The sequence below is a fragment of the Cyanistes caeruleus genome, chromosome 14 (genome assembly GCF_971803275.1).
Source record: "Cyanistes caeruleus chromosome 14, bCyaCae1.hap1.1, whole genome shotgun sequence".
Lineage (NCBI taxonomy): Eukaryota > Metazoa > Chordata > Aves > Passeriformes > Paridae > Cyanistes > Cyanistes caeruleus.
This window is the reverse complement of record NC_141714.1, coordinates 2,233,847-2,252,641: the sequence shown is the minus strand read 5'-3', so window position 1 is coordinate 2,252,641 and position 18,795 is coordinate 2,233,847. Positions and strand designations below refer to the sequence as shown.

The 18,795-nt window shown below is 47.1% G+C and overlaps 1 protein-coding gene across 1 annotated transcript in view; it reads right to left on the bottom strand.

Annotated features, from left to right (window-relative positions):
- Nucleotides 1-18,795, bottom strand: part of LOC111929245 (vascular endothelial growth factor receptor kdr-like) — a 125,100-nt gene that overhangs the window by 62,936 nt on the left and 43,369 nt on the right. The window contains exons 4-9 of the mRNA XM_023926759.2: nt 14,060-14,187; nt 9,723-9,879; nt 7,751-7,887; nt 6,155-6,314; nt 5,314-5,431; nt 3,498-3,673 (exon numbers count right to left, since the gene is read on the bottom strand). Coding sequence (XP_023782527.2) covers nt 3,498-3,673; nt 5,314-5,431; nt 6,155-6,314; nt 7,751-7,887; nt 9,723-9,879; nt 14,060-14,187 — 876 coding nt within the window. The remainder of the gene's footprint in view (nt 1-3,497; nt 3,674-5,313; nt 5,432-6,154; nt 6,315-7,750; nt 7,888-9,722; nt 9,880-14,059; nt 14,188-18,795) is intronic.

Sequence of the window (18,795 nt, the reverse complement as noted above, 5' to 3'; positions counted from 1 at the left end):
CAGAGGCACAGCTAAGCCACTTCTTACAGAGGAATTTTTGGAATAGCAGCACAATTCTCCTCCAGGCCAGGCAGCTCCTTGCTGGACCTTATCCTCTCAGTTCCCACCCTGCAGCTCTGAGCCCATTTTGCTCCATCTGCACTTGATCCCTCTGCAGGTACTCCTCAGTTTTGTGGCCAAATCGAACTTTGGGGGAAATAGCTCCTGATGTTTGACTCATTCCCACAACACCCTCTGCCCACAGTGGGGTAGAACTCTGGGATTTCTCCCAATTGAATACCCAGGAGGTGACTCCAAGGAAAGCTGCAGCAAGGCAGGGCAGGAGCTGCCCACAGGGCTCAGGCAGGGAACTTCTGATCTTGTTCTCATCCTGCTTAAAGGGTTCCCCTCTGCTGAGGAATAAAACACACTGCCAAAATTAATACAGAGCAATCTGAGGGTCGAGCCCTGCTGCTGTTTGTACTTTGTTTGTGAAAAACAATTCACAACAATTTTAACTTCAAACTTCCTCTGCACCCAGCCCAAATATGCAGCTGATGACTTTGTCACAGCAGGCTGAGTGCCAGCTGAGTACCTGTGGCACATTAATGATGAATTGCTGTGAAGAGACTCTCAGAAGAGGGGGCTGTGTGATTACTGATCATTTGTGCACTGCAGTGTCCCCATGCAGCAACAGAAAACACTCAAATGGCATTTATCTCCTCATTCCAAAGCCTGCTTATGTAATTTTCCCTCTTCTCTTTAACAGTGTGGATCAGAACTCACTCCCTTTCTTAGCTTCACCAGTGGAATGAAAGGCTGGCCTGGATTTGGGGAGCAAAGGTGTTATTCAAACAGAAATTGCTCCTCACTCTCAGGGTACATGGTTATTACTCAGCAGGAGGTTTATCAGGCGCAGGCTCCACCTTTTAGACATGATGCAAAACTGATTCTCCAACCACTGCATCCACTTGAAGCCCAAGAGGATTTTTCCATCAGCCCCACTAATGGCTGTGTTCAAACCCCAGCTTCAGTAAGTGCAGGCTGCCTCTGGTTCTGAGCACAGACATTAATCACACCCAGCTCAGAGGTGGTTTCTTCCAGGTAATCCCTGCAGAAAGGGGCTACAAAGTGTGTTTTGGTCTCCTGTTGTCTCAGAGTCTGCTGAAACTCCAAGCAATTTAATCCCTTTGGGTGTGATAGCCAGGTATCAGTCATGATGGCTGCAGATAAAGTGCCAGGTTATTTGTGGAGAGTTAAGGGAAAAATTCCAATTTGCTTTCAGTTTGGAGCTTCAGAGTGTACTTGAAAGGAAAGCCCAGATCTGAAAAAGCAGCTCCTGAAAAAGCTGTCCCTGTGTTCTGATGGGAAGCACAAGAGAAAGGACACTTTGGAGAAGCTTCAAGAGCCCAATTTGCCCTTTTTGGGCTCTACCCACCTGAATTTCAGTGAGCTGAGTGCTTCACACAGACCACATCAGGGTGCTGCTGCTGCAGGGAGAGCCTGGCAGGGGTGGCAGAATTTCCTGGGTGCTACAGGGATGGCAGAATTCCCTGGGTGCTGCAGGGATGGCAGAATTCCCTGGGTGCTGAGGGAGAGCCTGGCAGGGGTGGCAGAATTCCTGGGTGCTGCAGGGATGGCAGAATTCCCTGGGTGCTGCAGGGATGGCAGAATTCCCTGGGTGCTGCAGAGGTGACAGAATTCCTTGAGTGCTGCAGGAAAAGCCTGGCAGGGATGGCAGAATTCCCTGGGTGCTGCAGGGATGGCAGAATTCCCTGGCTGCTGGGTGCCAGTCCTGCCACAGCCAAGCAAACCCTCCCTGTCTGCAGCCTCAGCTCCCACCCACAGCACCCCTGGGCAGGGCTTTCCCTGTTCTGCTCTCATTCCCTGACTTTCTGTCACCAGAAAAGGGACACTTGCCCTGTGTTTTTCCTGTGCATCACCACAGGACAGTTGGGGACACCCCTGCAGCTGCTGGACTTTGAGAAATTGGGGTGGTTGCAATTAAATAATTATTGCTGATGAAGCTTTGCTGGGCCCTGGAAAGGCTGGGGATGAGCAGCACTGTGTGAGGGACAGGATGCCCCAAGCTTGGACACACCATGGACATGAAAAGCTTGTGCTGGGATGGTTTCATCCTGAAATAGCCTCTTGCTGATAGAAAAAGGCTCTGTTTGTTTTTGGTTGCCTATTTGGGGAACGGCGGCTCCTCAAGGAAACGTTCCCTTCTGCACACAAACACCAATATTTACCTTGACAAGATAGTTTATTATCATTCTGAATTTTCTCTTCCTCTGAACGTTTCCGTTCTTTCAAGAGGCAAAAGCATTGTGTGCAAAAACAATCTCAAGTGGACAAATTATGCAGCTTAACACGTTCCTCCTGCTCAGCTGAGCTGCAGGACCTGACCATGAGCATGTTCTTGGTTCCCTCCTCTCCTAAATCACACATTAATTTATGTCTCATTTCAAGTTTTTAACCTATCATATCTTATTTAACATTTTGAATAGGTCAGATGCACCTAAGTGACAAATTCTCTATTTTTTTTAGGAATTATTTCTTTCTGAAAGGTGAAATGAGAAAAACACAGCTGCTGGAAGCAACAATACATAAGTGTATAAAAATTGGACAACTGAGAATATTTTTAGGTGTAAAGAGGGTAGGGAGAGAAGAATTCACCACAAAAAAGAGAGCAAACCTGTCTCAATAACTACTCACTGCCCAAGTGGAAAACACCAAGGGGAAGCAGAGCTAACTTTTGCTGATCTCCTCATAATTCAATCTCTAAATTAAATGGATTAAAAGAGGCAGTGGATGTGCAAAGAGTCAGTGTGGCTCTGTCCTGCATTATCCAGCCAGGAAAGCTGATAAATGTCTATTCCAATGTCTATTTTCCCCCTATGGCAAGTGAACCTGCTTCAGTGCACACCCCAGTTTTCTCCAGATTCCCCTGAAAAAAGAACTTGTCCCTCAAGTGCTGCCAGCAGAGAGGTGACAGAACAGAAAATACAGATTTAGGAAGTGGATCTGGAGCAGGATGATGGACAGACATAAAAGCCAGGGCAGCTCCTCCAGTTCCTTCCGTCAGCCCCTGGGGACCCTTCCTGTCCCAGCAGATGTTCTCCAGGGCTTTGCCTGAGCTGCTTTGAATTCTCAAGGGATAAACCTTCCAGCCCTTCTCTTGGGAAACTGTACCCCCACTTCTAAGACCTCTCTACTTGATATCCTCCCAAGCTCCCATAAAAATGAGAAGTTTGTGCCCTTTCCAGGCATTTCCACCTCCCTGTGTGGAGCACTCGGTGCTGTGGCTGTGGGAGCAGCCCAGGGGAAGAGATTTGAACAACCCAGGCTTGCAGCAACTCCTGAGAGCAGCTGAAATGTGGTTCCTGAGGGAGGTGGTGATCTCTGGGCAGTGCTAAACCCTGGGAAGTGCCACCCATTCCTGCTGGATCACACAGAATAGGATAAAAAACCCAGCAGAACACAACCAGTCCCAAGCAGACACAACCAGTCCTTACCTGTCACCACCAGCTGCATGGTGAGGTTCTTGTAGAGGCCATATTTGGGGTTGCTCAGGACCATGGTGTAGTTCCCAGCGTGTTTTGGTCTCACATCTCGTATTCCCAGTCTGTATTTCAGTGGATCTGGCTCGTAGCAGGTGTGGTTGTCCTTGATCAGTTTGCCATCCTTGTACCTGTTTGGGAAGTTCCATCAAGGCTCTTTATGTCCCTGCCAACCCTCAGAAACCCTGTCACCCACGTTAGGGGGATAAAGGGTCATCCCAGCAAGGGAAATGCAGGTCTGAAATCACTGCTTGGATTGGATTTTTATTCCTGCTATCCTTCCACACCAGTACCGATTTGCATCTCCAGTGCTGTGGGACGGATTAATTCCACACAGGATAAAGGTGTTTTATTTTATCTGAATGAGCAGTGCCTCTCACATGCTCAACTATCATCCAAATGCCCCCAAATGAAGCTGGATGGGCAGCACCAAGTGTGGGGAATCATAGAATGGCAAAAAGTGTGTCGCCAGTTTTAAAGGAAGAGATTAATTCAGCAGAATTGTCTCTCAGGAGGCTTCTGTGAGCCTTTACTGCTTCTGAAAAAGTTAAATTCTGTGACCTGGAGAAGGTTGGTGCATAGGGAAGTCAGTGAGGAATTCCCAGCCTGGAATATTCCCCAGGAGAGCAGCATCTGCAGGAGAGGCTCCTCACCCCTGCACACCCCACAGGCAGGTTTATGGTTAGGCCAGGCTTTGCCACACACGGAGCTTTAGGCTTGGTGGGAGGATGCTGGGGCATTTCCCAGTGCCTGAGGATGCTGGAAACTTCCTTTGCAGTCATAAAAACAACCATCCTGAGAGACCTCCAACATCAACAGCTGGGCCTCCAAGGGCAGGCAGCTCTGGTGGTCCCAGGCAGCCCCCAAAGAGCTCCATGCTGAGCCCAGGAACAAAGGCTTGGCAGGGAGAAGGGGCCAGTCCCCACTTCAACTCCTAAAACATCCCCATCCCTAAATAACAGCAGCAATTAAAACCACCTCCTGGCACTGATTCCACTGAAATTAGAGGATTTCATGTTATTTCACTGCTAATAAAATGCAGCCTTTTGCTGCTGCCAGGCTGGCCAGGCTGGCCAGGCACAGGTGCTCCAGGGAAATGCCACCTTCTCTGCCAGGACTGGCAGCTGTCCCATGGGATTTAATGCACTTACAGATGTAAAAGGCATTGGATGGGGTCGTTAAAGCCAGAGCAGGAGAGAGGACAAATAAAGAAAAGGTGAAGAGAGACTCAAATGTCTCCTGGAGCTGCAGTTGTGTTTCCCCTCCTGCTCAGCAGATCCATCCATCCTGGTGTAGCCTTTAAGCTCAGGAGGATTCACTGCAAGGATCTGCTGGCACAGGATTGGAGAACATTATTTAAAAATTCTGGAGAGAAAGAATTTCTTATGTTAAAAATATCTCCTTTTCCTATTATCCCCTGCCCCCTTGCAGACTGACCATCACTGCTGGGGGTAAGCAGGAAACCCTTCCACGAGAGCTTTTTCCCTGGATCTCCCAAATCATTCTGTGTCCAGGGAAAGTGAAACACCCCTTTTCCCTGCAGGGACCTTTCTTGCATGGCTAGGAGAGGGAAACAGCCTGGGAATGAGAGGTGGCTGGCCCAGCCTCCCAGAGCTCCTCAGCTGAGCTCAGCTCTGAGCATTCCCAGCTCCCATCCCTGACCTGTGGGATGTAAAACTGGTACTCCAGGCACCAAGGAATGGTGGTGATCTGCTCCAGACAGGATTCCCAGAGGAGCTCAGGCATTCCTGCTGCTGCTGGGGGCACTCACCAGGTGACAGTGGGCCGAGGGAAGGCGTCCACCTTGGCAGCCAGCTTCAGGGACTTGTGTCCTGAGGTAATCTCGTAGTAAGGCCCCTTCTTGTGTGACACCGTGATGTAGGGCTTTTCTGGGAAGAGAAATGAGCAGGGAGGCTTGGAATGGCAGCTCTGCCACAGGACAGAGCTCACACCTGTGACTGCTCTGTTCCCACGTGGGGTTTTTTCCCATATGGACATGCACAGAACCAAATGGATCAGGCTGTTCCTTCAGCTCCCTGTGCAGCCCAGCCTCAGCCATGAAGGGTGCTCCACATGGAGGAATTCTCATGGAAAGCAGAGGATATGCACCAGCACTGCCCCTGGATTGGTGTGGGAAATGCCTGGGGCATCTCCTGTCCATGTGGAGCCTGCAGGATGGATTTTCCAGGGTCCCAGCAACCACAGGTGGTGTCAGCTTTTTCAAACAGATCAGCTCACTCTGACATCCCAGAATCCCAGAATGGTTTGGGTTGGGAGTGACCTTAAAGCTCATCCATTCCAACCCCTGCCATGGCAGGGACATTTTCCACTGTCACAGGCTGTTCCAAACCCTTTCCAGGGATCCAGGAGCAGCTACAGCTGCTCTGGGCACCTGTGCCAGGGCCTCCCCACCCTCCCAGGAGGGATTCCTTCCCAATATCCCATCTAAATGCACCTCTTGAATTTCTTTGAAGACATGGGAGCTGACTCTCGTTGACTAATTAGAGGTTAAAGATGATTAATGGTTGAATTCCTCCCTAATTTCATTTCAATCAGATTTTACAGCCTGGCATTATCCTCCTGGTCCACCCTGCTTTGGCTGCAGCACTCACCATACACGGTGACAGTGACATTGGCCTCCAGCCTGGTGGCATTGAATGTCCTGCAGATGTACAGGCCCCCATCTTCCACGGTGACATTTTCAATTACCAGGCTGCTGCCGACTTTGTACACCACATCACTCTGGTCCATTGTTCTCCTGGGGTGAGGGTGCTGGCAGTCACAAAAAAGAGTCAAAAAGCAGCATAAACTGGATTATTGTGTTCAGCCTTTCCAAGGCTGCCAGGAAAGGAAAGCAGGGATTTGTATCAAAACCATCACATCTCCCCATGGCTGAAATAAATAATATAAAAGGCAGATCAGCAGGAAGAGCTCTTGTGTGAAGTTTCATTATCAAGTCAGATAAGAGAGAGAAGCAGAGTGGAAATGTGCAACTTTGTACTGAATTCTGGGCAGGTAAACAAGGGGATGCATCCCAGCCCTTCTCCAGGACCAGATCTCAAAGATCTCAGGGTGAAACTGCTGCAGGGTCAGAGCTGTGCTCCAAATGTTTGGTTTTGAGGGTTTTTTAATTTATTTTGCTCACAGTCAGTATTTTTTCTGTATAAAAAACCTCCTGCTTTCTTAAAGAAATATATTATGGCAGAAATGTAATATATTATGACAGCCAAGTGCCAATACAAATTCCTGGGGAATTTTAGAAAGCATTATCGCTTCCGATAGGATTTTTGATCCCAGAGATTTGGCCAAGAAGTTTTACATTTATAATGTTAGAAATATGAGGAGAGTTCATAGGAAAACATATCTTTTCCACCATATGGGGCTCAAGAAACCAAATTCAGTAACACTGTTGTGCTTGGACCTCTATAATTCTATTTTCTGTTATTTCCTCACTGAAACAAACTCAGACATTCTTTCTGTTTAAAGGAAGCAAATCAAAATTAATCAGTTTTTAGGAATCACATTTTACACCTTCCCAAAAGGCTTAGATGCCTCTTTACAATGTGTATTTTGCTGAACTAGAAAGAAAAAAAAAATCAACAATTATTTTAATTCTCAGCACCAAACAGACCCAGGAGAGGAATCTCAGACAAATGAACTGATTTGGGAAATGATCCCACTCTGATTTGTTTCTTTCAGGAGAGGTGAGAGGGTTTGGTACCTCAAGTGTTCAGTCTCTTATTTATTTCTACTTCAAATTTGGCACTTCTGTATTGTATCCACAGAAAGCTCAAGACTCAGAATTGATATTTCATTCTTTGGGGATGATTTCCACAGGTTCAGTTGTGTTTTCCTTTGCTTTTTCCTACTTCAGAAATACCAAAAAATAGATGGGGAGATTGACAGCTTACAACCTGCAGTTGAGGCTTGTCACTGTGAGACAGCCAGGACAGAAGGAATGAAGGAGTTTTTCTTCCCAAAAAGAAGGAACCACTCCTGGCTTCTCTTGCCACGGTTTATTTAGTCATGTTTGCAGTTTAATCTGCAGGTTCAAGGAGGGCAGAGAAGTTTTAGATTCATCCTAACACAAAGTTCAATCCATGATAGGTTTATAAATGGTTGGATAATTTCAGAATAAGTAACAATTAGGTTTTGTCAGCCCTGTGGATTTTGGGAGGAGGGGGAATTCAGGAATTCCATGCACTCACCGTGCCACGGGGACACGTCCAGACGAACTCGATGCGCCCATTGATGAAGGTCTCTGCTTTGCACTCCAGCTTGAGAGTTTCTCCAACCAGCAGCTTTTTGGCACTTGCCTTCAGAGCCAGGTTCTGTATCCTGCCCTCTGCAATGGAAGAGGCAAAGCTGTGACCAGCAGCACTCCCTGCAGCAGTCTGGGATCCCCCAGTGGATCCCTGATCCCATGGACAGTCAGGAACAGCCGCTCCTCTGCATGCCACGGCTCCAACCCTCTCATCAGCTCCACAGAAAAGAGTTCCCAAAGCTGACTCCTCCTTTTGAGGGCCTCAGAACGAGAGGATCCACTCTGGTTGGACATGAGACGGTTTCTCCTGACCTCTCCTGCCCAGCTCCCCTTCCTTCCTGAATGGGATCCCCCAGTCCCTGAATGGGATCCCCAAATCCTTGAATGGGATCCCCAAATGGGATCCCTCAATCCCCAAATGGGATTCCTCAATCCCTAAATGGGATCCCTCAATCCCTAAATGGGATCCTCAATCCCTAAATGGTATTCCTCAATCCCTAAACGGGATCCCCAGATCCCTAAATGTGATCCCCAAATCCCCAAATGGGATCCCCAGATCCTTGAATGGGATCCCCAAATAAGATCCCTCAATCCCCAAATGGGATCCCTCAATCCCCAAATGGGATCCCTCAATCCCTAAATGGGATTCCTCAATCCCTAAATGGGATTGCCCAATCCCTAAATGGGATCCCCCAATCCCTGAATGGGATCCCCCAATCCCTGAATGGGATCCCTCAGTCCCTAAATGTGATCCCCAAATCCCTGAATGGGATCCCCAAATCCTTGAATGGGATCCCCAAATGGATCCCTCAATCTCTAAATGGGATCCCTCAATCCATAAATGGGATCCCTCAGTCTCCAAATGGGATCCCTCAATCCCTAAATGGGATCCCTCAATCCCTAAATGGGATCCCCCAATCCCTGAATGGCATCCCAAATCCCTAAATGGGATCCCCAAATCCTTGAATGGGATCCCCAAGTCTTGCTCTTACACATTTATCAATCCTTCAATACATCAGCTCTGAACTTCCATCAGTTTTTGGTGCCCAGTATCAAAACCACACCTGACCAGTGAGGGTAACAGACGACAGAAAGGGATTTCCTGGCTCCTTTTGAGCTGCACAGGGATGTCCTAAGAGGTTTTGTAGGTTTGAATTCATGATTTTAATAAAAAATTACTCCAAGCAGGGAAAAAAAAAAAAGGGAGAAAAAGAGAGATTTACAGGACTTTTATTTGGCTGCCACACAAATTTCCAAGCCTGTTGTTCAAAGCTGAGTGCTGATTGTAAAGAAGGATGCCATGAGCTAATGGGAATGAAGTCCAAGTAAATAGAAGATATATGAGGGGATAAAGAACATACATGGAAAACAAAAGAAAAATAAATTCTAATTGGTTTCATATAAATGCCCAGCACTCAAAAATTTAATGTTTGGCTGCTTCAAATTCAGATTTTAATTATGAGCTGAAGTTCAGCTGTAAATCTAAGGGAAATTATGTAGTAAATCACCAAGAGAAAATCTATAAAAAGCAAAGGTGTGAATTAGCAGTGTAGTGAGGTTTTTATACGACAATCACACGTGGTTAATGACCAGAAGCAAAAAGAAAGCTGCTGTTTGCTTTGTCCTGAACCAGCGGTTGTTTTAATGTAAATACAGCTCAATCCAAGCAAACAAAGCCTTGGTGGGGTTTGAATAAAACACTCCTGTTTTGTACCACCTCAGCACTTGGTCTTTTTTCAAAACCAGGAGTGGCGCCAGTCCAAGTTCTATTGAATAGGGAGGAAAAAAAAGGAGAAAGGAGTTTACTTTTAACATTCCAGCTTGGACTTGCTACAGATGCAGCCCAGGAAGATCTATCAAATCTAAGAGAGGCTAAGACAGGCAGGAGCTCCCAGAGGAGCTCCCTGGGCACTCACCCAGTCTCTGGGCCATGTAGTAGGAGTTGAAGACGCTGCCATTGACGTGGGCTGAGCATGTGAGGATCCCAGAGGGCACGAAGGAGTGGGAGGGGATGACAAAGCCTCTCTTGGGGTCCCAGGACATCTTGAAGCTGATCTCTGCAGAGGAAGGGTACTGCAAGGGAACACAAAAACCCTCCCTAAGGCAGGAGTGTCTAAACTCAACACTTGGGTTGATCCAGGTCAGGATCTCATGTGTGGGACCCATTTCCATCCTCTGGAAATCATGATGCCCATCTTGAAATGAATTTTGTGGGGTGATCTGTTTGGAGGTGCTTCCTCCCATTTTCCTCATTGTGCTTTAAAAACATATGAGACTCTCCCAAAATCAGAATTATTCACTAACTCACCTGACTGTGGTTATCTACAAGGTCTGGTCTGTGGGCACTCCCCAATTTCTCTCTATCCCACAGAAAGTGGGGAGACACTCTCAGAGCACCCCATGAATTTCCTTGGAAGCAGCCTGGGTGACTTAGGAGTGTAAATCACAGAAATAAAGGGACTAAGGCACTTGTTGTCCTAAATTCAAAAATACTCATCATCTTCTGGGATTCTTGAAAAAACACTCTCAATTCTGCTTATGAGGAAGAAGTGAGAATAGAAAAGGCAAATGTGGAAAATAAACTAGAGCAAAAATTCATTTAATGAGAGTGAACTCCTCTTCTACCCCTGGACAACAGCAGTGCCAAGCAGCTTGGCTTTTGTCAGGGGGAATAATCAGTTTATTGCTATTATTAACACACAGGGAAATCCTCTACTTGCTGGAGGGAATGTAATTTACTTTCCAAAAATTTTGAAAATCCTGGATCATAATGTACCAAAGAACTAAATTAAAATTAAAATGAAAAAAAATTAAAAGAGCTCCCTGAAATTCGCCATTTCAGGTGTTTGCACAGGTAGCTCTGGTTTTCCCAGCAGGAGGAGGCTCTTCAGGACTGAGGATGCTCTTTGGGAGTGTTGAGATCACTTCTGCCCAAAAAATGAAAGGTTTGGGCAAACCTCAGTATGCCTGCAGTTATCTCATGGTAATTAACTTTATTTGACTTTGTGCTTCTCCCTCCTCATCCTCATATCCTGGCTGCTCAAAGGTGAGGTGAGGGGAGGTTTTCCTTTTCAGAGAGAGCCTGATTTAGCTTTGGGAGCTAAGCAGGGGGCTGAAAGCAGGAATTTCACCCCAGTGGAACAGTTTTGCTCCTATTCCTGTTGTGTGCAGCTCCTGTTTGTGTCCCAGCAGTCAGGACCCTGGTTTGGCAGGGCAGCTGAAATTGGATTGAGTTTAAACAATCCTCCTGTCCCACACAGCTTGCATGAGTGGACACACGAGTGACCAGGGTGGCCTTGGTTTGGGTCAATTCTTACAATTCCAGCATGGAAACCCAAAGGAATTCTGGCTGAGGAGTTGGTGATGCTGCATGGGAAAGGGGGACAGCCAGACAGTTGCTGTCTTTTGGAGCAGCATCTCTTCTGACAGCAGTAGGAAACGAGGATTTCTTGTAAATGCTTTTGAAATAATCAAGCTGTGGCGTCTCTGTTTAGAACCGTGAGGAAAAATAGGAAAAATTACAGAAAGAGGTCTAAAACCTGAGGCTTAATCATGCTTTAGCACTCATGAAGGTCAAAGCTGGAAGTGGCAAATGCACACTGAACCAGAGTAGTGACTAAACAGATGTGACATGACTGAAAAAGCTCTTTTTGCCCCGAATTAAAATCACGTTACGCAAAATTAAAAGCCTGAGTTGTGTGTCTTAGCATGAGTTTGTTAATAACAAAGATGATACCTTGAGATAGCTGGGATCAGCTCAGTACAAGCAAGAGGTACCTGTCCCTGAACATGTTTAAAGAGAGAGCAGTGATTTTAAAGTATAATGGTAACATAAGGAACTTAATTTACGGTGGCAAAGAGTCCATTTTCCACAAGAATAATAAAACGTGATAAAGCTGAACTTCAGGGTTTGGCAGCTCTGCTCCCCAACGCCTGGGGGAAGGGGGAAGGAAAAATAACGCTGCTCAGGAGGCCTTTTTCAACACCACACACAGATTAAACATCTTCATCAAATATTCACAAATACCTATTTAAACAATCAAACAAAAAAAGCGTCAATGCTGCTCGAAGGAAATCACAGCGGCTTTCCTCCCTTTGATGTGTTGTCCTCCCTCTCCAGTTGTCTCCTGGAGATTAAATTTGGAAGGAGAGGATGTTCTAAATTAGTCTGATGGCCTCGCTCACCTCTCCTCCCCCACGCTCACCTCCGCCCCTCTCCTGCTCCGTTTCCTCCTGGCGCGGGAGCCGCCGCCTCGGCGCTCTGCTGGTGCCGTAGGATTTCATCTTTTCTATCTTTCAATCCCTGCACTGCATGAGTGTAGAACTCCAAACTCCATACAGAGTGTCAGGTAATTCTCTTCCCATTTTGGTCAGACAAAACAATTCCTCTAGGCCTGAAATCCACAGATGCTCTACTGCCTCAATTCCTCTAGGCCTGAAATGTGAGTCTGCTCTACTGCCTCAGGGCGCAAAAAGTATCGACAAAAGTGAGTTGGAAGGGAGCAAACTGGGGGAATATGACTTCATTACCTGAAGCTGTAATTGGAGGATTAACCCCTGATATGTAACTGGACTAAATTTATAATTGTCTGAAAAACTCGTGTCCATCATCCATGTTGGGTGGATCCCCAGAGGCTTCTGACTGCCCAAGGTGAACCTGTTTGAAGGCCTTTAATAAATCCCCATTTTATTCTCTTAACTTTGCCTGGCCTCTGTTCTAGGCAGCCACTGCAAGGCATCAGTGGGATTCCCAGCCAGGGCCAAGCCAGTGCTGCCATCCTCGGCTGGATCCTGGAGCTTCCCAAGGTGCCACATCCCTTTGGGATGCTGTTGGGAGCTCTGCCCAGCCTCTGCCTCCCTGCCCCGAGCCCCAGCTGCTCAGCCCTGGAGGAGGAAATCTTCTGGGAACAACTTTTTGTGGGAGAGATTTCAGTGGAGATTTCGTTCCAGCAGCTGGGATGCAGTTTGTGTTTGGAGAAATGACCAGGAATTTGGCTGGGAAGCAAGAAGAGCAGGGCTGTCCATCAATGAGGGAATAAATGTGGAGATGGGAATTCCAAGGCCACCCTGATGGTGCCAGCACTGCTCCAGCCATGAATTTGGTGGATTTGGTGTCAAATCAGACAGGGATGTTTCATTTTTATAGCCTAGGAGGGAAGGTGGTAACACTTATCCAGCCTAAAGAGAAAGAAAACTGGAAAGAAAACTGGAAAGAAAACTGGAGAGGAGCCTCCTTCCCCACTTTAATCCCAGCTGATGGAATTTAAAAATAGAGATCTCCAAAGCAATAAAGCTCCTGCTGTCCCTCTGCACCTCTACTGGGAATGTTCCATGGGTCCCAGCAGGAGCTGGAGCCCTGTCCCAGTCCTTGTGATTCCATGTGCTATCTCCCAGGAAAAGGGGACATCTAAGGCATGGAACTGCCACAAGGAGCAGAGGTGCTCAGAGCCCTCTCTGCCATATCCACAGCAGCCTCATTCCTCACAGCCCCTCCAGAACAGGCTGGAAAAGGGGCACAGCATGAGCTCCTGTTCCCTTTAGGGTTTCCTGAGCTGTCAGACTGGCAGGGGAATGGAAAGGCACAGAATTCCTGATCTTAAATGCAGGATTGGAGCCAGGAGATGTCTGTCCTGCTCCTCACTCCATGACAGGCTACTCTGGAGGGCAGTTCTGAAGCCTTTAAATGAGTGACTCCATTGACTGATCAGGGCCCAGACCTTAAATTTCCATTTTTATTATCCCAAACAGCCTTGGCCTGCACAGACTGTGCTGTAACCTTGAATTCAGGTGTAGCTGCTGCCAAAGGGATGGATGCTGGAACCATCTATTCCCAAGGCTGAAACTTGGTTTGAATTGATGAAATGGAGCAAAAATGGGCAGTTGTTCTAGGGAGGTTCAAAGAGAACCTTTCAGAGAGAAATGGGTGTTACACAAAGAATTTTGAAGGAAACTATTTTCCTTCTTTGTCATCCTTCTTTCCTGCTTTGTCATCTACCTCTGCCAATTTATGGAGGAACACTAAGCCACAACATTAAAAAAAAAACATGTGATAAACTCAGCCCAATCCCCCAAAAAATCTTTTTACCCAGTTCAACAGTAACACACTGCACAAACAGGTTCATGTTTCTGGATTTTCAGTGTCTTTGCTATTTTTTATGGAACTTCCCCAGCTTTATGCATCTAAATTTGTGGTTTTCCCCACTTTGTTGGCAGCCCAGACCTTGAACTGAGCTTGTCTGGAGCCATCTCTTACCTGGGTGAGCTTGGGTTTGATGTCTGGTGAGGTGACCCGGCAGGGGATCACCACTGTTTTCCTGTCATCCACGATGTAGATGATGTCAGGGTGCTCCGAGTACATCTCCACAAACGGATTCCTGTAGTCTGCAGGGAGAAGAAAGATTTGGAAAGCTGCTCAGTCACGGGAAGGGCACAGCAGTGTGAGCACTGAACTGCCCAGAAAGGCTCCCTTGGAGGACATCCAGTGAAATCCTGCCACTGTCACACAGGGATTCCAGCCAATGACCAATTCCTTGGATTTAACCCCATGTTCATCCAGAAATTCCCCAGAACGACACATTTCTGTGCAGAGACGTGAAAAACTTCATGGATTACCAGCTCACAGTGCCAAGATACTTCTGGGCCTTGGGAGCCCTCCTGTCCTTCATCTGGGGACATCAACAGGCATTTCTTGACTGATAGCAGCCTTTGCTTAAGGAATTCCAGGGAAATACCCAAGTGCTGTCACCTGGAATTAACCCTCAGAGAATCAGCTCAGAGCAGAGCTGGAGCTCCTCTGCTCCACAACCCACCCCACTTTCACTCCCAACCACACCAAGGCAGGGATGGACACAGCAGAGTGGCCCTGCTGCCTTTTGTGGGGTTTGGAGCTTCATTTTAGCTCTGAGAACTGGGAGTTTTGTCCTCAGCAGACAAAACAAACCATGGGCTTCATCAGGAGGAGAGCAAGTGTTGGCTGGAGTGGTGTGTGAGCCAGAAAGGCCACGAGGGAGGTGATGGTGGTGTTTTACAGAAGGGACTCAGGGCACTCTGCAAGGACCAGAGAATTGGGATTCGTGTGTGGACTTGGGACGAGGGGCTGAGCACGAGCACTGGAGCCAAGGCACATAAAGACCCCAAATCTTGATGATTTCTCTAATTTCTAGTGCTGTTTTTTATGCCAGCTTTTCTTCCACGTCACTGGTTTATTCTGGCTGTGCTTTGGCGTAAGGGCATTGCAGGAAACGTTATGTGAGAGAGATTAATTAGAATTAAAACATTAGATCTCTAATCTCCCCACATTTGGGAAGTTTCAGATACACATCTGAACTTTCTGGCCAGGCAGGCCCTGGTTTTAATCAAGCCTTGAGCAGAGAAACCTGATCTTTGAACCACAACTTTGTAGCTTGGTCCAAGCCCCAGAACAAATAGGAAATGTTTATATTCAGTCCAGTGTCTCGTGCACTTTCCCAAAAATGCTAAATTCTCCTGTTGGGTCACATTATGAAAATGTGTTTAGTGTTTATCCCTGCAGCTTAATCCCTCTGCAGTCTTGCTCTCTAGTTGAACCACACTGGGAGGTATCAAATGTGACAATATTTTTATTTTTATTCTACTTAAAAGAAGACACTGGGTAATTATTTGTGATAGGAAAAAGCAGAGAAAGTAGATTTTTGTGTTTATTTGCAACAAAGTGCAAGAAGGTGTCAGGGGAAATGTAATCACAATTATTTCTTGTCCTGTGGAGAAAAGGAAGGAACAAGGGATGTGCCAAGTGACAGGGGATGGACAAAGGTATGGAATGGATGGAAAAGGGTGTAGGATGGATGGATAAAGATACAGGCCAAGAGGAAATTTTCTGGGGGAAAAAAGGAGCTTCCTGATACCAAATTATCCACAATTCAGGATCAGATTTTGACTGAAAAGATGGAAGCACGGAATTTAAAACTATTTCGGCCAGTATTTTTAGAGATTTTCAGAATAGCACTGTTTGTTTAAGAAGTAACATAAATTAAAAGAAGGCAGCTAAACAAATATGAAATAATCCTAAAATGCAGGAAAAATATTGAACTGTGCAACTATCAATGCATCTTAGACAAAACAGAATAAAATGGCTCAAAAATATTTCCTGTTCAGGAACAAAACATATTTATTCTCCACCATCTTTCCCAAACTTCAAGACTCATATCCACCAAATTTTCAGAATCACAAGAGACCTAAAATTAATCTACCTTTTCCCAGCTGCAAACAGGGCAGGTATGGTGCTACTGATTCTCCTAATGGGAAAGGAAGCAGGGATTTACAGGGCGTGTGACAGAAGCTGTATTTCAGTCCTAATTGATTTTTAATAGCAGCCTGCTCCTGAATTGCCACATGTCCAACCAGGGGCTGCAGATAAACTACCCCAGATAAGCTACAATCTGAACTGGAAGCCAAACTAGATAAATCTGACCTTCTACCATCAATCTTTGGAATCTTGATGGTATCTTAAAATCACAGTGCACTTAACAGCAGCAAGAGGCAGTTCCTGGGTGATAAAGATGGGGAAAAGGAAAGAATGGCTCCAGCTGTGGTGATTGTTAATCACTCCTGAGTGTTGGGTCTCCTGGGCATCATTCTCACTGTGTTTTAAAAAAAATAAAGAGAAAAAGGTTTTCTATTTTATGGGTTCTCCCCTTTGCTAACACAGTTGGGGTGTCCTAGAGCAGATGGCTGTGATTTGTGTTATCTCTGTGATTTGTGTTATCTCAGTAATTTGTGTTATCTCAGTGATTTGTCCAGTTTATTTTTCTCTGCCGTGAAAGGGCTTTTCCCTCCCTCTTTCCATCTGCAATATCAGAGCTCTTAAACAGGTGGGGATACCTTTGGGTGGATATCTGTGGATGGATACCTGTGGATGGGATATCTGTGGATGGGATATCTGTGGATGGATACCTGTGGATGGGATATCTGTGGATGGATACCTGTGGATGGGATACCTGTGGATGGGATATCTGTGGATGGATACCTGTGGATGGGATATCTGTGAGTGGGATGTTTGTGGGAGCCCTGGGATAAGCCCAGTCAGTCAGAGCAGGGTGCTAATAAAGCCAAGGTTGTGGTTTTGATCTCTGTTTAAGAGCTGGATTCTGTGATCCTTGGGGATCCCTTCCAACCTGGAACGTGCTGTGATTTCAGCTCCTGGAGGGAGGGTGCTGCTGGGGCAGCAGCTTGTGGAGCTGTCCTGCTGCAGGCCTGACCCTGAGAGCCCCGTCCAGGAGGCAAGGGCTGCACTTTGGCCATCGGGGGACAGTGACCTTGCAGTGACAGGGCCAGCTGCAGGGGAAGGTCGAGCACCTGGGTCTATCCCTGAGGCCAGGGAGCCTTTGTTTCCCTCCCTAACTGTAGAACTCCGTGCAAAAGGGAAAAAACAACAATGTCACAGAATCCCAGAATGGTTTGGGTTGGAACCTTAAAGCCCATCCAGTGCCACCCCTGCCATGGGCAGGGACACCTCCCACCACCCCAGCTTGCTCCAAGCTCCATGCAGCCTGGCCTTGGACACTTCCAGGGATGGGACAGCCTCAAGTATCTCAGTCATCAAGCACTAAAGAGCCCCAGCACGCTGAGAAGAGCTCAAACCTTGTGTGTCCCTCTCCAGCTGCTCCAAAACCCCTCCTAAGCAGGAGCAAGGCAGTGCCATTGGGAAGGAGAGGCTTTCCAGCACTTTCCGGACTGCTCACTTGGCAGATAAGGAAATTTAAAGTGGCCCAGCTTTGGAGCTTAACAGAATGACAAGGGATAAGTTCTGAGCTAATCAACTGCCAGCTGATACCTCTGTTATGGTTTGTGCAAGCAAAAAAAAAATAGATCTTTCCTGAAACCCCTCAGTAGTTCACACTGACAGTGGCGTGGAAAAATGATCTGCTGGAACATCAGGAGTGTCACTGCCAGCTTTCCAACAATGCTCACCACCTCCAGTCCACCAGCAATCAGTTAACTCCTTGTAAAAAACTCTCTCAGAGACAGAACTTCTTGAAACAAAAGGGACAGGGTCACTTTTCTTTCAAAATGATAACCTCAGCCTGGAAGATGTCCAGTTCCAGGTGGTGTAAATCAATTGCACTCAAGTGTTGCAATCTGGAGAGCTGTGGCATGGGAAATGCAGGTGTTGTCCTCTCCACAGTCACCAGCACTGAACTCTGGGGGGAAATTCCTCAGCAAAGAAACCCTTGATGAGAACAGAATATTTCCCTGTAGCTTGGCACATCTGTTCCTCCTGAGCTGGGAAGGTGAAATGCCCTATGAATTTCACCCAGAAAGAAACACCCAGCAATTCCCAGAGGAAAATTAACAAGAGTGATTTACTGCGGGCTCGTTGCATGTGAGGAGAGACAAGAGCTGAAGCTCGCTGGGGATTTATCAGCTGCAGCCCCAGCTGGGAGGCGAGGGAAAGGCCCCTTCCCCTGGCTCTCAGACTGCATGTCTGGCTCCCCAGGTCAGTGGAAGTTTGCAGGAAGCTCAGGCAGGCCAGGGTGTTGGGAGGGAACACAAAAAGCATGGCCAAGGAAGCCGTGGCAGCAGCACAGGGAGGGAAGGGACTGTCCAACCCCAGGGACAGCAAGCATGGAACACACAAAAGCAACCCAAAGGTCAACGGGAACATTGTTTTCCTGCAGGCAGCGAAGCCCTTCATGTTTGGATGCTCGTCCAGGAGGAGATTAATTGCTGCTTGGGATGAGCTTTGGGCCTTCCAGCTCAGCTGGGCAATCTCAACTCTCCCCTCACAGCTCCACAGCAGCTGTGGGACACAGGTCCAGGACATGGATCCAGGACACAGGACTGGGACACAGGTCCAGGACATGGATCCAGGACACAGGACTGGGACACAGGTCCAGGACATGGAACCAGGACACAGATCCAGGACACGGTTCCAGGACACAGGACTGGGACACAGGTCCAGGATATAAATCCAGGACACAGGTCTGGGACACAGGTCTGGATTATGGATCC